This window comes from Pleurodeles waltl, chromosome 11 (assembly GCF_031143425.1).
Source record: "Pleurodeles waltl isolate 20211129_DDA chromosome 11, aPleWal1.hap1.20221129, whole genome shotgun sequence".
NCBI classification, from domain to species: domain Eukaryota; kingdom Metazoa; phylum Chordata; class Amphibia; order Caudata; family Salamandridae; genus Pleurodeles; species Pleurodeles waltl.
Genome location: NC_090450.1, coordinates 485107933 through 485125725, shown reverse-complemented (window position 1 = coordinate 485125725; position 17793 = coordinate 485107933). Strand labels below are relative to the sequence as shown.

The 17793-nt window shown below is 45.4% G+C and overlaps 1 protein-coding gene across 1 annotated transcript in view; it reads left to right on the top strand.

The window, feature by feature from the left end:
• DAW1 (dynein assembly factor with WD repeats 1) overlaps positions 1–16897 on the top strand; it is a 190905-nt gene extending 174008 nt beyond the window's left edge. Inside the window, exon 13 of the mRNA XM_069213859.1 lies at positions 16510–16897. Coding sequence (XP_069069960.1) covers positions 16510–16544 — 35 coding nt within the window. The 3' untranslated portion in view covers positions 16545–16897. The remainder of the gene's footprint in view (positions 1–16509) is intronic.
• The last annotated feature ends 896 nt before the right edge of the window (positions 16898–17793 follow it).

Sequence of the window (17793 nt, the reverse complement as noted above, 5' to 3'; positions counted from 1 at the left end):
AGCCTTGCTCAGATGGACATCTACAGTGGGAGTGGGATAATTCCACAGTCCACATAGAATTAATATTGAACTCCAAGTGAAACTTGTTGAGGGGTATCTATTTAATCAGTGGGCACTGCCTCCATTCTAATGCTACTCAGAGTACATTCATTGTACCAAATTGAGGCACCTGTTAAACTGTGGGAGGATTCTTTTTACCCACTGTACTTTTTTTTTTTTTAACTCAAATTCTACAGAGCCCACCATATTTATGATACAAGCCACAAATGACTTGATATTCCTGGCTTCAGTGTCTTTAAGCCAAATAAAACTGACATCAAGTGGGTGAGGCACAGATCTGGAGCTTCTGTCTCGTCTCTCAGAGATCACTTTTTTCATTTTTTCCTTTAAATTCAGTGTGCATGGGGTGTTACTCCCTAAAACAACAGGTGTTAAGCCCTGTAAGGACTGTCAGAAACAGATGTTTGTTAGTTTCCCACCAAGTTTGCATTTGGTGTGTGGGGTCAGGCCACAACTCCGAGACCTGCGGAGACTGCACGTCGATGAACCTGAAGGTCATCAGGGAACAAGAGGCAAAACTTTTTTGCCAAACACAAGAAGATGTAGAGCTGGGGTTGCCTGTAGTCCAAGACTCAATCCTGTTTCCACTCTCACTTCCAAGGTTGATGAAGCAGCTCTAGATTTCAGTGTTCATTGTGCTCAAGTCCTGGTGTAGGCACAAAATCATAAGTTGATGCATAGTTCTGCTCCTTCACGCTACTCCCATTGACCTGACAAAGTCCATGGGCGGCGTCAACTCTCCTGTTCCTTCTCCAGAAGTTGGCTGATTTCAGAGATGATTCCTCTTGGGGCTCTAGAGAGCCGGCGAGCAAGATGGCCGCACTCTTAGGAGGCTCTTGCGGCCCTGACACTCTGTCCAGCATAATCCTCCCCAGGATAAATATAACACCCAAAGTGCGCCTCAATAATTGTTGACCAGGCTAAAAAAACTGCACTACAGCGCAGACGGACACTCGCCGGTGCGGGGGGCTAACCCCAGAGTGGACAGGCCTATTTGGAGCTGTGAGAGAGCAGTAATCGCCCGTCCGCTTCACAGCACTGGAGGGGCCTCTGGATGCTTGGAGGGCACGGCGACTTCACCTGCAGTAGGAAAGGTGGCTGCCGGCGGGGGGGCCTGAGGTCGTGCGGGGTGGACAGTGGTGAGGCCCGGGGACGCCGGTGCCGCAGCGGCCAAAGAGGTGAGGCCTGGAAGAGCGGTACACAACCGCTCCCTGGCACAGTAGGAGGGGGCGCTGTGTCACAGGGCTGCCAGAGGTGAGTCCCAGTCCGAGTGCAAGCTGACTATCCTGCATTGGTCTGAGGAGCAGAACGGGGGAGGGGAGTGGCAGGTTGCAGCGCAGTCTGCATAGAGAGGTGGGGACTGCTCCGACCAGCCCGATTGTGGAGCCACAGGAAATGGAGACTGGTTTGGCGTGGCGTGTGGGTGTTGTAGAGGCGGCGCACTGGGCCCTGATCTGCAGCTGGAGACGACAGCAGTGGGCAGAGGAGCTCATTGCCTGGCGAGGCGACTGAGGCTGCAGCTGAGAAGCAAGCTTATTGCGGATAATATGGCCCCGGCTATCGTGCGTCGCCTGGATTGCGGGGGGGATCCAGCAGCCGTGACTTTGGGCACTTGGATTGGACCCTGGCCCTGTGGGAGTGTAAGGTGTGGGACTGAACCCCACATACGACGGGCCACTCCTCAGGAGGAGGCTGGTGCTCTGACCTATTGACTGCCTGTTGGGATCAAGGGCATTGGCAGAGAAAACTTCACGCAAGAGGGGAGGGGCCCCGCGGCAGGAGGGTGAGCAGTGGTCTGCTTCTGGTCAACCAGGTAGCCCAATAGCAGAGACCGGGAATTGCCCCAGACAACTACGAAGTAGCGGACTGAGACTCCAGCTTCAATGTCAGTGACAATGGGGAAATCAGTTGCCAAACAAGAGAAACTACAGTTCAGGGCCAAAAAATCGACCAGGTTGCAGCCAGACAATATGGACAATGATCTGCACAATCAGCAACACCGGGCGAGTCCTCAGAAATGGGGGGAATGAAAGCTGTTCTGCTCACAAAGCAGTCCAGTTTCTCCTCAATAGACAATAAGATAGATAATATGAATGCCCAATATGAGGTACTCACTAACAAGCTGGAGAGTCATGCTGGGCGCTTGTCTGAAGCTGAACAGTGAATCTCAAGTGTTGAAAACTCAGTGCAAGTAAAAAGCGAACAGCTATTGCAAATGGCCAAAGTTTTAAAATCATTGCGGCCAAAAATGGAGATGTTGAAGCAAGGTCTAGGAGGATTAACTTGCGAATTGTGGGTATCCCGGAATCCACTGATACTTGGAGCATGGAGCAGTACTTAGAACGTTTTCTCACTCCACTGTTTGGGGCATAGGCATTTTCTCAGGTTTTGGTGGTGGAGAGAGCACAAAGAGCACTAATGACAAGACCGTAGCCAGGTGCTCCTCCCTATCCGATAATTGTACGCCAGCTGAGTTACAGGGACGCGACGTTGAGAATGGCTCATGAACGGCACCCCCTGGATTTTGAGGGTAAGCTATTGCTCTATCCGGTCTTCACACTGGCTGTCCAGGAAGCTCGTAAAAAATATGCCATAGTAAAACAGATAATGAGACAAGTGAATATCCCTTATGCAATGCTGTATCCAGCTTGCCTGAAGATCACACATCAGGCAAAAGACTGGGTATTTGTCACCCTGCAACAGGCCAGCGAATATTTAAAACTCAACTGGGAGAGGGAATTACCGCAGGACTGAGCCTATTCTAAACCAAGATAATCCTCTGCAATGTCGGATCAAGACTAGGCACATGGGAGGCTGAGACTGCGTATAGCCAGGACAGAGACTGGCAACACTCCCAAAGGGAGCCGTAGTAAAGCTGCTGCACCCCGCTTGGTTGTCACCCCCCTGCCCATCTCCAAATATCCAAAGACTGATGCTGCAAGAGGCGGGCAGATGGCCCACACTGCACCGTAGATATAAGGTGGCACATCAGTACTGGATTCTCCTGGCCCTCTGGCTGACACTACTTGGGAATACACCTTTACCCTCTGAGATTTCATGGTTAATGTTGATTGCTTTGGTTTGGCATTTCAAGGAGAGGGTTTTACCTGATGGATTTGGGCCGGCAGTGTGGGAGGGAGGGGAAAGTTGAAAAGTTACCAAAGGCTACATACCCACACATCTCAGCTACACACATGAGGCTTTGACAGTATACACGCTGCGACCTCCACAGATAATGACTAGCCCACATACTCAACACTAGATGTCGATATGCTCAGCGGAGAATCAGCCAACTAAAACTGGCCATACACTAAACTGCCTAACATGGAACCTACTGGGACTAGGTGATCCATGCAAGAAAAGACACATAGTAACATATTTAGAGAGACACAACACTCACCTGGCGCTGCCACGGGAAACCCATTTTGCAGCTGCAGTTGGAGCGCAGGTTTCATTCACGACTAGCTTGGCTTCCTTTCGACAATATGCCAACTTTTCTTCCTATTCCCGAGGCACCGCAATTTTAATAGGCAAAGGCACTCCATATATACCTCAAGGTACTATAAATGACCCACAGGGTAGATACACAATCCTTTGGGGAAGGATATGGCAGCAGTCCATCACAATTAACTGCTAAGGGCCAAACACAGACAACCCCTTATTCTTCCATCCCATCTGAAGTCATGTGGTGGATATAGGTTCGACATATCTACCTTGGGGCGGAGATTTTAACTTGGCCCTCAACTCTCATATGGACAGAGAGACTAACACAGCTTCTTTCCGCACTAGAGCCGCGGATCGTCTGAGCGCCGACATAGCTGCACACGGGGTGGTAGACTGCTGGCGTTGGGTGCACCCACAAGAAAGGGAGGGCATTTTCTACTCTACTGTACACTCCAGCTGGTCTAGGTTGGACTACTGACTCCTATCTCAACCTATGATACCTTTGATTAGGGAGGTCACACATCAGGCCCGCACATATTTGGATCATTCCCCAGTCACTCTCAGGCTGGAATTGCCTGCCACAATTTCCCCATTTATTAAATAGCGGCTATCCCCAAGTATGCTATTGGACGACCACTTTCGTGAGGAACTTAGGAGGGAAATAGTGGAGTTTTTGGATAAGAACAGGGGCATAGTCTCCAAAGTAGGCACAATATGGGAGGCATTCAAGGTCACAGTGCATGGGTGTTGTTTAATAAACAGCGCTGGTATCCTATGCGACTTCCAGTCCACCCTAGCTTGTCTAGAAACAGAAATTAAAGAACTAAAATCTGTGTTGGCTGAGATACATACTACAGACAGATCGGCATCTTCGGGTGGCACTCACGGACTATCAGGAGACGGTGGAGCGAGAAGTCCTCTTCAGGGGCAAATATGCACAGGCACGTTCTTACGGTGAAGGGGAGAGGCCAGGCTGTGCGCTAGCCATTACCCTTCGTGCGGGACACTGAGATAGCACTATATTGAAAATATGTAACCCTTCTGACTGCATACTCCGAGATACCCCTGATATACTTATGACATTTGTGACATACTATGAGCATTTATACTCCTCGGCCAGGACAATGCCCCCAGACACAGGCAGCTATTTAGAAGATGTAGCGCAGGCTTGGCTCTGTGACTCTCAGTGGAAATTCCTTTTTGCTGAACTTGAACATGAGCTTTGAGAAGCCATAATGCAGCTTCCGTCATGCAAAGTTCTGGGCCAAGATGGCCTACCAGCCAACTTTTATAAAACGTATACCGCTATACTCGTCCCTTAGTTAAAGGAGGTCTATACCAAGACCAACCAGAAGAGGCAACTCCCGCCCTCTATGAGAAAAGCCCTGCTAATTACGCTACATAACCAAATAAAACAGCCTCCAGCTGCGAGTCCTACCGACTACTGTCACTAAAGATTCTGGCAAAAGTACTAGCTAACCGACTAAGCCTATTAATGCCATTCTTGACCAGACCAGATCAATCAGGATTCATCCCAGGCAGATCCACCTTGCATAACCTAGACCCATTCTTTGCAATACAACAAAGCATGGACCCCAGAATCTCTGCAGCAACGATCTTATATGCCACAAAGGCCTTTGATTCCCTTGAATGGGACTATTTAATGGTCATATAGCGACGTATGGGTTTCCCACCTGCTTTCAGAACCTGGATTGCATTGCTCTATTCTAACCCCTTAGCATGCAAGCAGATAAATGGCGAGCACTCAGCGCCCTTCTTCATATCCAAGGGGACCAAACAGGGCTGCCCTGTGTCACCTCTGCTCTTTGCGCTTGCGGGCAAACTTCGCCAGCACTACAATACATTCACGATTCGTACACCTAGTGGATACATACTAATAACATTATGTTCGATGGCATGTGTAGATGCAGATACACATGCTGTGCACAGTCCGCCGTCTGGTGTTGGGCTCGGAGTGTTACAAGTTGTTTTTCTTCGAAGAAGTCTTTTCGAGTCACGAGACCGAGGGACTCCTCCCCTTTCGGTTCCATTGCGCATGGGCGTCGACTCCATCTTAGATTGTTTTTTTTCCGCCATCGGGTTCGGACGTGTTCCTTTTCGCTCCGTGTTTCGGGTCGGAAAGTTAGTTAGAATCTCGGAAAAAACGTCGGTATTGTTTCGTTCGGTATTGGGTTAGTTAGAACAAATCGACACCGAATCTTGAAGAGCTCCGGTGACCCTTCGGGGTAATTTCGATCCCCCGTCGGGGCCTGGTCGGCCCGACCGCGTGCGACTTCAAGACTGATGGAACGGACCCCGTTCCGCTTCTGTCCTAAATGCCATAACAAATATCCGTATACGGATCAGCATCTGGTCTGTAACTTGTGCCTGTCCCCGGAGCACAAGGAGGATACGTGTGAAGCCTGTCGAGCGTTTTGGTCGAGGAAGACGCTCAGAGACCGAAGAGCCAGAAGATTGCAAATGGCGTCCACGCCGACAGGACAACATCGGTTCGAGGACGAAGAGGAAGCGTTCTCCATCCACGAGTCGGATTCGGGGGAATCCGACGCCGAAGACATAACAACCGTGAGTAAGACGTCGAAAATTAGGACTCACGAAAAGTCCATAAAAGCCCAGGGGACGCCACTGCCAACAGGCCATGGCTTAACCCAAAAACTAGGTGACCGAGCCAAGGCACCGAAAAAGGGCATGCTGGTGTCGAAGTCATCCGACTCCGGTCGTGATACCGCCACACAGCAACCTCGGAGCCGAGACACCGGCTCCGAGACAATTCGGCGCAGAGACAGCGGCACCGAAGATGTTCGGCACCGAGATACCACGCCGAAATCAAAGAAATCTTCTTCGGAGCCTAAAAAGCCTACCGAAACGGTTTCGGTACCGAAAAAAGCCTCGGAAACGAAAATTAGTTCCTATACAGAGGAACAAGGACTAAACACCCAATTGCATAGATTTGGTCAAGAGCTTCAAACTGTAGAAACTGACTACACTCAAAGGAGGCTTCACATCCAGGAAGACACAGGGAAGATAACCACTCTTCCCCCAATCAAGATGAAAAGGAAACTTGTTTTCCAACAAGGGGACAAGCAACCACAAGCAAAGGTGGTAAAGAAAGTAACACCACCACCTTCTCCACCACAATCAGCACATGCATCACCGGCGCAAACTCCACCACTAACGCACTCACCAGCTCATACCACAATGAGCCAGGATGATCCCGATGCATGGGACCTCTACGACGCCCCAGTGTCTGACAATAGTCCAGACTCATATCCAACTAAACCGTCACCACCCGAGGACAGTACATCATATGCACAGGTGGTCGCAAGGGCAGCCGAATTCCACAATGTCTCACTACATTCGGAACCTATTGAGGATGACTTTCTCTTTAACACCCTGTCCTCCACCCATAGCCAGTATCAAAGCCTTCCCATGCTCCCAGGAATGCTAAGGCACTCAAAACAAATATTTCAGGAGCCAGTTAAAGGCAGAGCCATAACTCCAAGGGTGGAGAAAAATATAAGGCACCTCCCACAGACCCAATATTTATTACAACACAACTAACACCGGACTCAGTAGTTGTGGGGGCAGCTCGTAAAAGAGCCAACTCTCATACATCAGGCGACGCACCACCTTCAGACAAGGAGAGCCGCAAATTTGATGCAGCGGGAAAAAGAGTTGCAGCACAAGCAGCAAATCAGTGGCGTATCGCCAACTCGCAAGCACTCTTGGCAAGATACGACAGGGCTCATTGGGATGAAATGCAACATCTCATCGAACACCTTCCCAAGGAGTTAAAAAAAGAGCGCAACAAGTCGTGGAAGAGGGACAAAGTATCTCGAACAATCAGATACGGTCTTCCATGGATGCAGCCGATACAGCTGCAAGGACAATAAACATAGCAGTCACAATACGGAGGCACGCTTGGCTGCGCACTTCTGGGTTCAAACCCGAAATCCTACAGGCTGTGCTCAATATGCAGTTTAATGAACAGCAATTGTTTGGGCCGGAGGTAGACACTGCCATTGAAAAAGTAAAAAAGGACACCGATACAGCCAAAGCCATGGGCGCACTCTACTCCCCGCAGAGCAGAGGCACATTTCGGAAGACACCTTTTAGGGGAGGGTTTCGGGGTCAACCCACAGAAACCAACACTTCACAGACAAGACCACCTACCTACCAGGGTCAATATCAAAGGGGAGGTTTTCGGGGACAATATAGAGGAGGCCAATTCCCAAGAAGTCAGGGAAAATTTAAAGGTCCCAAAACCCCTCAAAATAAACAGTGACTCACAAGTCACCCAACCCCATCACACAACACCAGTGGGGGGAAGACTAAGCCAATTCTACGAATCTTGGGAAGAAATAACAACAGACACTTGGATCTTAGCAATTATCCAACATGGCTATTGCATAGAATTTCACAAATTCCCTCCAAACGTCCCACCGAAAACACACAATATGTCAAAACAGCATATAGATCTTCTAGGACTAGAAGTTCAAGCATTATTACAAAAGGACGCAATAGAATTAGTACCAAGCCTACAGAAAAACACAGGAGTTTACTCACTGTATTTTCTAATACCAAAGAAGGACAAAACTCTGAGACCAATACTAGATCTCAGAACACTAAATACCTACACCAAATCAGACCACTTTCACATGGTCACATTACAAGACGTAATCCCACTGCTCAAGCAGCAAGACTACATGACAACATTAGACCTAAAGGATGCGTATTTCCACATACCAATACATCCTTCCCACAGGAAATACCTAAGGTTCGTATTCAAAGGAATACATTACCAATTCAAAGTGTTGCCATTCGGAATAACAACTGCGCCAAGAGTCTTTACAAAATGCCTGGCAGTAGTAGCTGCACATATCAGAAGGCAGCAGATACACGTGTTCCCTTACTTAGACGACTGGTTAATCAAGACCAACACGCTAACAATGTGTTCACGTCACACACAGTATGTCATACAGACCCTTCACAAGCTGGGTTTCTCCATCAACTATGCAAAGTCACACCTTTTGCCGTGTCAAACACAGCAATACTTAGGAGCGACAATCAACACAACAGAAGGGATAGCCACTCCAAGTCCACAAAGGGTTCAAACATTTCACAAGGTGATACAGGCCATGTATCCAACACAAAAGATACAAGCAAAAATGGTATTAAAACTCCTAGGCATGATGTCTTCATGCATAGCCATTGTCCCAAACGCAAGATTGCACATGTGGCCCTTACAACAATGCCTAGCATCACAATGGTCACATGCACAGGGTCAACTTCTAGATCTGGTGTTGATAGACCGCCAAACATACATCTCGCTTCTATGGTGGAACAGTACAAATTTAAACAAAGGGCGGCCTTTCCAAGACCCAGTGCCACAATACGTCATAACAACGGATGCTTCCATGACAGGGTGGGGAGCACACCTCAATCAACACAGCATCCAAGGACAATGGGACATACATCAAAGGAAGTTTCACATAAATCACTTAGAACTGTTAGCAGTATTTCTAGCGTTGAAAGCATTTCAACCCATGATAACCCACAAATACATTCTTGTCAAAACAGACAACATGACAACAATGTATTATTTAAACAAACGGGGGGGGACACACTCGACACAGTTGTGTCTCCTAACACAAAAAATATGGCATTGGGCAATTCACAACCACATTCGCCTAATAGCACAATTTATTCCAGGGATCCAGAACCAGCTAGCAGACAATCTCTCTCGGGATCACCAACAAGTCCACGAATGGGAAATTCACCCCCAAATACTGAACACTTACTCTCAAATTTGGGGAACACCTCAAATAGATCTATTTGCAACAAAAGAAAACGCAAAATGCCAAAACTTCGCATCCAGGTTCCCACACCATCAATCCCAAGGCAATGCTCTATGGATGAATTGGTCAGGGATATTTGCGTACGCTTTTCCCCCTCTCCCTCTCCTTCCATATCTAGTAAACAGATTGAGTCAAAACAAACTCAAACTCATACTAATAGCACCAACATGGGCAAGAAAACCTTGGTATACAACACTACTAGACCTGTCAGTAGTACCTCATGTCAAGCTACCCAACAGACCAGATCTGTTAACACAACACAAACAACAGATCAGGCATCCAAACCCAGCATCGCTGAATCTAGCAATTTGGCTCCTGAAATCCTAGAATTTGGACACTTAGACCTCACACAAGAGTGTATGGAGGTCATAAAACAAGCTAGAAAACCTTCCACTAGACACTGCTATGCAAATAAATGGAAAAGATTTGTTTGTTACTGCCATAATAATCAAATTCAACCATTGCACGCATCTCCAAAAGATGTAGTAGGATATTTACTACATTTGCAAAAATCAAATCTAGCTTTCTCTTCCATAAAGATACATCTCACCGCAATATCTGCTTACCTGCAGATTACTCATTCAACTTCCCTATTTAGAATACCTGTCATTAAAGCGTTTATGGAAGGCCTAAAGAGAATTATACCACCAAGGACACCACCTGTTCCTTCATGGAACCTCAACATTGTCTTAACAAGGCTCATGGGTCCACCTTTCAAACCCATGCATTCTTGTGAAATGCAATACTTAACGTGGAAAGTTGCATTTCTCATTGCCATCACATCTCTAAGAAGAGTGAGTGAGATTCAGGCATTTACCATACAAGAACCATTTATTCAAATACACAAAAATAAGGTAGTTCTAAGAACAAATCCAAAATTCTTACCAAAGTTTATCTCACCGTTCCACTTAAATCAAACAGTAGAATTACTAGTGTTCTTCCCACAGCCAGATTCGGTAGCTGAAAGAGCACTACATACATTAGACATCAAGAGAGCACTAATGTACTACATTGACAGAACAAAACAAATTAGGAAGACAAAACAACTATTTATTGCCTTTCAAAAACCTCATACAGGAAATCCAATTTCAAAACAAGGCATTGCCAGATGGATAGTTAAGTGCATTCAAGCCTGCTATCTTAAAGCAAAAAGAGAGCTGCCTATTACACCAAAGGCACACTCAACCAGAAAGAAAGGGGCTACCATGGCCTTTCTAGGAAATATTCCAATGACCGAAATATGTAAGGCAGCAACATGGTCTACGCCTCATACATTTACCAAGCACTACTGTGTAGATGTGTTAACTGCACAACAAGCCACAGTGGGTCAGGCTGTACTAAGAACATTATTTCAAACTACTTCAACTCCTACAGGCTGAACCACCGCTTTTGGGGAGATAACTGCTTACTAGTCTATGCACAGCATGTGTATCTGCAGCTACACATGCCATCGAACGGAAAATGTCACTTACCCAGTGTACATCTGTTCGTGGCATGAGTCGCTGCAGATTCACATGCGCCCACCCGCCTCCCCGGGAGCCTGTAGCCGTTTAGAAGTAGATCTTAAACAATTGTACATTTGTAAATATATTACTTTAACCTTTATTATGTACATACGTATTCATTCCATTGCATGGGCACTATGACTAACATACACAACTCCTACCTCACCCTCTGCGGGGAAAACAATCTAAGATGGAGTCGATGCCCATGCGCAATGGAACCGAAAGGGGAGGAGTCCCTCGGTCTCGTGACTCGAAAAGACTTCTTCGAAGAAAAACAACTTGTAACACTCCGAGCCCAACACCAGACGGCGGACTGTGCACAGCATGTGAATCTGCAGCGACTCATGCCACGAACAGATGTACACTGGGTAAGTGACATTTTCCATGCAGATGATGTAGCATTATATCTTAGAAACCCAGCGGAGACCCTAAACCGCGTGCTGTGGGAGTTTATCAAATTTGGCCACATGTCCGGTATCCAAATAAACTGGGGGAAATCGCATATTTACCCACTGACACACCCTGATGCAGCTCGTACTTCCCCTCGCAATGGACTGATATGAATCTTAGATACCTGGGCATAGAGCTCACCCAAGACCAGGAAGAACTAATGCGGTTAAACTACGGGGCAGCACTGGAAAATATACAGTCCAGTATTACGCACTGGATCACCCTGCCTATATCGTTGGCTGGTCGTATCTCGCTAATGAAAATGGTCATACTTCCCAAACTACTTTACTTATTCCTAAATATACCATTCTCACCACCCTGACACTTTTTCAAAATGCCAAAAACACAAGTGATCAGGCTGGCGTGGACTGGTAAACAGCTGCATTTGAAATGGAAACCCTCATTCAACCATTTGCCAGAGGGGGATTTTAAGCCCCTGACCTGGAACTCTAATTGCGCGCAGGTACACTTCTCACATTACTGGTACTGACCTCCCCAGTACATGCCACATCTGGCAGTGAAGCAGGGTTACATGCCTCCCCCCCCTGCCCCTCCCCCCAAACTCCACATATCCGAGGCCTCACAGGGATATTACCTCCCACCGACTCTGCGGTGGCCTGTGCACGAAAAATGAGTGAACCGCACAGGAAAATGCTTATTATACTTACCAGATATGCCACTGTTGAACCAGGGGGCCGTGTCAGATACATGCGAAACAGCAGGTACACAATTACTAAAGAAACTTGACTTACTCACAGGGGGAGACCTAAAAAAGAAGGATAATTCCAGGAGCGTGACACACTCCCAGATGACATGTTGAAGACCCCACTTAATAATTACCTGTTTATCTGTCTTGAACACAGCATTAGAGACCCTACACCAAACTTCCCATCAGAACCACTGAGGGGGAACACCCTTCACACACTGCTACAAGCAGGCAGCCCACCGTACTTATTTTCAACCCTCTATCAATCTGTACACCGAGAACAGCGAATAACTAGTGGGGGAGTGTGGGAAGGATGGGGCAGAGAGGTGCAGATATCATTATCGGATAAACAATGGGTATATTGTTGCCAATAAACTGGTAGGATCATAGCAAGCAGCAGATTGAGACTCATACACTATAAATTCCTACACAGGTTATACTACACCCCTATGAAGCTCCATAAATCTGGCCTACGGCCAGATGACAACTTCGCGAGGTGCAGGGCTGAGTGTCCGCGTTTTCTACACCTGCAGTGGTTATGACACAAGGTGCTGCGATTCTGGAAAGAAGTCGAAGGCGCTCTATTCCTCATGATATTAATGCTCGCACCGCGCATAGCTCTGCTGGAATACACAGGAGCATTAGAAATTGTGCATCGTAGATATACAGACTTAGGCCTCCTGCTGGCAAAAAGGAGGGTGGGATGTAGGTGGGGAAGAGGGCGGGCACCTAAATTCGAAGATTGGATATCTGACTTGATATACTTGAAAGATCAGCTGGAGACCTATGCCGAATTATTGCCTCCCAGCTCACACCCTAGAGATATATGGGGTCCGCTAAAAACATCTGCTCCAGAATCCAGTGGGTACACCATTTGCATCTACTTACAGGGTCAACCCTGGGTCCAACTGTGAGGCCAGGGGGGAAGTTAGTATACTCCCCTGTGGCTGTGTGTCTGTGAGATGAATCCCACAGATAAGAGAGCATGAAGAGCAACAAACCAAGACTCAATGGGAAGGTGGCTAGACAGTATACACCTACATGTCATTATGGACCCAGGTATAAAAAAAATTACCAGTGAGAAGGGAGCGTATCTTCAATTTGTACATTTGTTTATTACTGTCTGTATAAATGGATACATAAGGATACATTAATGTGGCACATGGGGTGTTAATTTGTATGTTTATTTCCATAAATCAATAAAAATAAATGATTCTGCAACTTGTTCTGGTGCAACAAGGTTTCCTGGGTCTTGAGCCACACCATGCCAGATCACAAAGTTCCACACAGCTATGCTCTGTCTCTTTAGATCTTTACTGACTCCATGTAGGGTATCTTCAGGCCCCAAGGAGCTGAAAGGCCTTCCTCTTTGATTACAGCTGAGGGGTTTGGTTTCAACACCAGCTCCACCCTCTGAGCCACTTCTGCCCTTGGCTCCAGCACTGACCCCACCCTTGGTGCCCATGACCTCACCAGGCTCAGGTACTTCGACGATGATGCTGACTTGCCTGAAAAGGTAGGCCTCATTGTTCCCACCAGTGCCGACTCAACGCCAGTCCGACTTTGACCAACGTTGCAACCAACCAGGCAGCTACATGAGCGTCTCTCCATACATTTACAAAGCACTATTGTCTGGACAGTCAGGTCTGTCGAACAGGGCACTTTGTCTACTATGTACTGACAGACTTTCTAGTTTAAGTCCATCCACAGCCCACCACCTTTAGGTATTGCTTTCATATCCATTCAAAAGTTGAGGAATCTGAGGCTCGAAGTCTCTATCAGAAGTTCCTTACCTTTTGTAACACTCTTTCTGGTAGAGACTGTAGCTGCAAATTCGTCACCACCACTCTCCATCCCCATTCTGTGTTTGGACTTTACCCATTAATAAGATCTCAAGTGTAGGAATCTGTACACTATCTACCAATTCCCTTATTGGGCAGCACATATGGAGGCATGAGGAGTTTCGAAAGCAACAGATGTCAGTGTGCAGGAGTGATGTCTCGATAGGCCCCTCATGTCTTTTCTGCAGCGCAGTGGCGTCAGTGCAGGGCCACAAGGTTCTAAATTCCAGCGCACAGAAGCATCAATGAAAAGTTTCTGAATCCAGTCTGATTCTTGGTGGAATTTTCAAAAGACGAAGTATCTGTAGGTCGATTGAATCTCTACCAGAAAGAGAATTTCCGAAGGTAAGTAATTTGTTCTTGGTAAGCCTTTCTGTAAAATAAATAATTAAAGAAAGCTAGTGTAGTAAAGCATGATGAGCTAATGCCTCGTAAGACTATGGAGCGTGCAGTGCCAGTTTTCTGAGGCATTAGAAGGAGTCTGTCTTTTGGCTCTTCCATTACAATGCATGAGCACTGTCCTTTTATGTCTTTCACCTTGGAGCAGAACGCCAAAGACAACTGATGTAGGAAAGCTCGGTGCCTCTCAATTAGTGCTCAGGTTTCCGTCCAAAATTACTAAACGATGAAATAGCAACACCTATCTATATAAACATCCGTTTAGTTAAATCATTTGCTTGTAAAGATTTTGTAATACCTCGGCGTTTTCACAAAAACACAAAACAAACACAATTGCATTGCAATATAATATTTACCTCATAAGAGCAAAAGTACAACACATCATTTTGTAAGTGGGCCAAAAAAATTAAGTCAAGAAGAGATTAAAACAATGTTGTATATTTTATTGTATCTTGCGCATTGTGAAATCTTTACCACTATATACATCTACAAACGGCAATATTTCTAGTAAGTACTGCAAAACGCTAAGAAATAAACATATAGCTAAATATAGATAATTTCAAGATGTGTTGCAGTGGTGAAGGAGCTGCCCTAGCACAAATAATGCAGCCTTCCTTTTTGGATTTACACACTGATTTGGATTTCACAGGATTTGCATGCAGTAAAATAAGCAATACTGCATGCATTCTTAGCTTCTTGTCTTTCTCTGTAGGTTATTTTTGGAAAATGTTATATTGTATAGAACAAAACAGTTACAGATTAACTATGACTCCGCTAACACAAATTGCCCAAAAGCTCGGAAATCTGCACGTTATGCTAAGCAAAGCAGACCATAAATTGAGCCCTCCGCCATGTAATGTGATGTAATGAACATGCTAAACAGGAAGAGCTATAGCATGCATTGTGCATTGGTAAGGTAAAAGTTGATTTCTGAGCTTTTTCGGGATTCCATTGAATTTCTGAGCTTCTTTGGGTTTGCATTTGCTATGCTATAAATAAACTTTATTTTTTGTTTTGAATGAAATTCTTTTTTTTTTTTTTTTTTTCTAGTTGTGCTATATTCACTTGCAGTGTACTAAGTCTGCACTGCGCTCGACAGTTGGGCGAAAGCAACACAGGGAGGGGAGGAAGTAGGTAGGGAAAGGAAAGGGGCAGGAGAGAGTACAAGAAAACACATGCACTCCCATAGAGTGCTTGAAGTAAAAAGTTCCCTAAATGCAAACATGTAAGCACTTTTGTTGGGACAAGTACATTAATAGGGAAGAATGCAGTTAAATCAAAAGGAGACAGCTGAGATTAGTGTAATGATCTCTCTCCACAAATTACAGACCCTGTTTCCGGTGGTGTTCTTTTGTGAGATATTTTGATGCATTCTGGATGTTGTAGTCTTGTTTTGCTTTCATTGACCTAATTAAATTAACACATTTGAACACAATGGCATGTAGTTCAAATGTTTAGGACTCAAAGCAGTGTCGTTAATAACCTAGACTGAGGTGGTCACCCTAACAGAAATAGATAAAGCTGTCCATTCATGAGCAATGGCTGAAGCAAAGCCCACTCTGTATCTTGGAAACATTAAGGGCTTGATTTAGAGTTTGGCAGATGGGGTAACTCTGTCACAAGTGTGCCGGAAATCCTGTCCTCTGTATTATGATTTCATAATATCCTATTGAAATCTCAATACTGCAGACAGGATATCTGTTACGTTTGTGACCGAGTAACCCGTCTGCCAGGCTCTAAATCAGGCCCTAAGAATGGCAATTGACATCTAAAGCTAGCTGAGAACTGAAAATGGTGGTCTCTGGAAAAATGTGTAAATGAATTATAGAGCTAAAACCGCATTAAAAATATAAATCATGCCTGACCATTCAAATTCAATTTGGATTACATTTAGGACATGACCTGTATTTACCATCAATCTCTACCCGACTGTAAATTCCTGTGCTGACCACTGCACTAAAGGTTACAACAGGCCCAAATACAGTTTTGGTCGCTTGTTCCCCATTATTTATCGGTTTTGCAATCCACCCGCTACCTGGCGCTTTTGAATCTGTTAGTAGTGCGCAAATGAAGAGCGTTGGTGAAGCATATGTTTCCTGGAACATGGGTTTCACAGAAATCCTCATTTTACATCTTTGGTGTAGTATTGTGTAAGCTTAGACAGTACTTATGATTTGCTTATGCATATTGCAATCACTCTTACAATACTTTCTTCTAATTTCTAGGAAGCAAGGATAACACCTGTAGAATTTGGCGCTGACAGAAGAAATACTGTGGCTTATTGTGCTGAGAGCTGAATCAGAACATTTGAACACACGGTTCTAATTAGCTAAACATGACTGTTTTATGGTCTCCCGCACGTAAAACTTCTAAAAGTAGGACTATTACTGGCGCACTGCTTAGCAGCTGTTCTGTGAGGGCTGACCAACCGCAGTGGCTTGTCACCTGACTGGCGTCCTGGTGTTTCACGTTCACAAGTTTATTTCATCACGCAGCAGTATAAGAGTGTTTCATCAAATGTGTAGGACTACTAAAATTGTGTTTGCTATATTGATGCTTTGCATGTAACTTTTTGTTTGATACACTTTTATAAATAAAATTAAAATACCTGCATTTTTTAGTGTTTTTGTGCGCGTGTATCCATCAGTGTGTGTGTGTGTGTGTGTGTGTGTGTGTATGTAAGTTCACATATGGAAGAAGTTAATTTGTTACCCTTTCTGTGTAAACAAAGGTCACATTCAAACATGTGATACATTTTGGTGGTTTTGGCGATGTAGCTAGTAGTGTACCCCTCCGCAAGTAGTTGGATCCTTCAAAAATACTCACATCATCATAAGAGTGCACTGCTTTGCCTATCGCAGCAACAGGGAAGACTTGTTTTGTTATATGCAAGCTTGATTTTCCCTTAAGAAATAATATAGTGGTAAAGTAAGGAAAGCTGCTCATCATCCTCTTCTCCTACATAACCTCCCTTTCAGCCGTTCCCAATCCCAATAGTTTGATCACACCCCTTAGCCACCCTCGATATAGAACCTTTGAAATCTACGTGCAGAAGAGTCACTGACACGCTATGTTCAGACCATTCCGCCCCAAAATCACAGCGCCCATGCAGCTTCCAAAAGATGCTCGTGTTTCCTGGAGAAGGAAAGGTGGGGGGGGGGATTGCAGCATTGGAGAAAAGTAAAAATTATCTTCAAATGTCACAAACAGCACTTCTATTTCTAGAGCTTAAAGGAGGGAGGCAATACTTTATGATGTAGGCAGCGTCAACCTGTAAATCCTTCTGTGAGACCCAACTGAGTAACTTCAAAATTGTTGTGACAAAAGAAGATAGAACAGATCAATATTGACTTTACATATATTCTGTATATGTATATGAACTTTGATTAGACTCTATTTTACCGCAACTTTAATCCAGTGCGACAAATCATCTTTCAAATTGGGCAAGACAAAATTCACCCCCAACGAAAAACAATGCAAGCTTATTAACACACGTTTTAGAATCCACA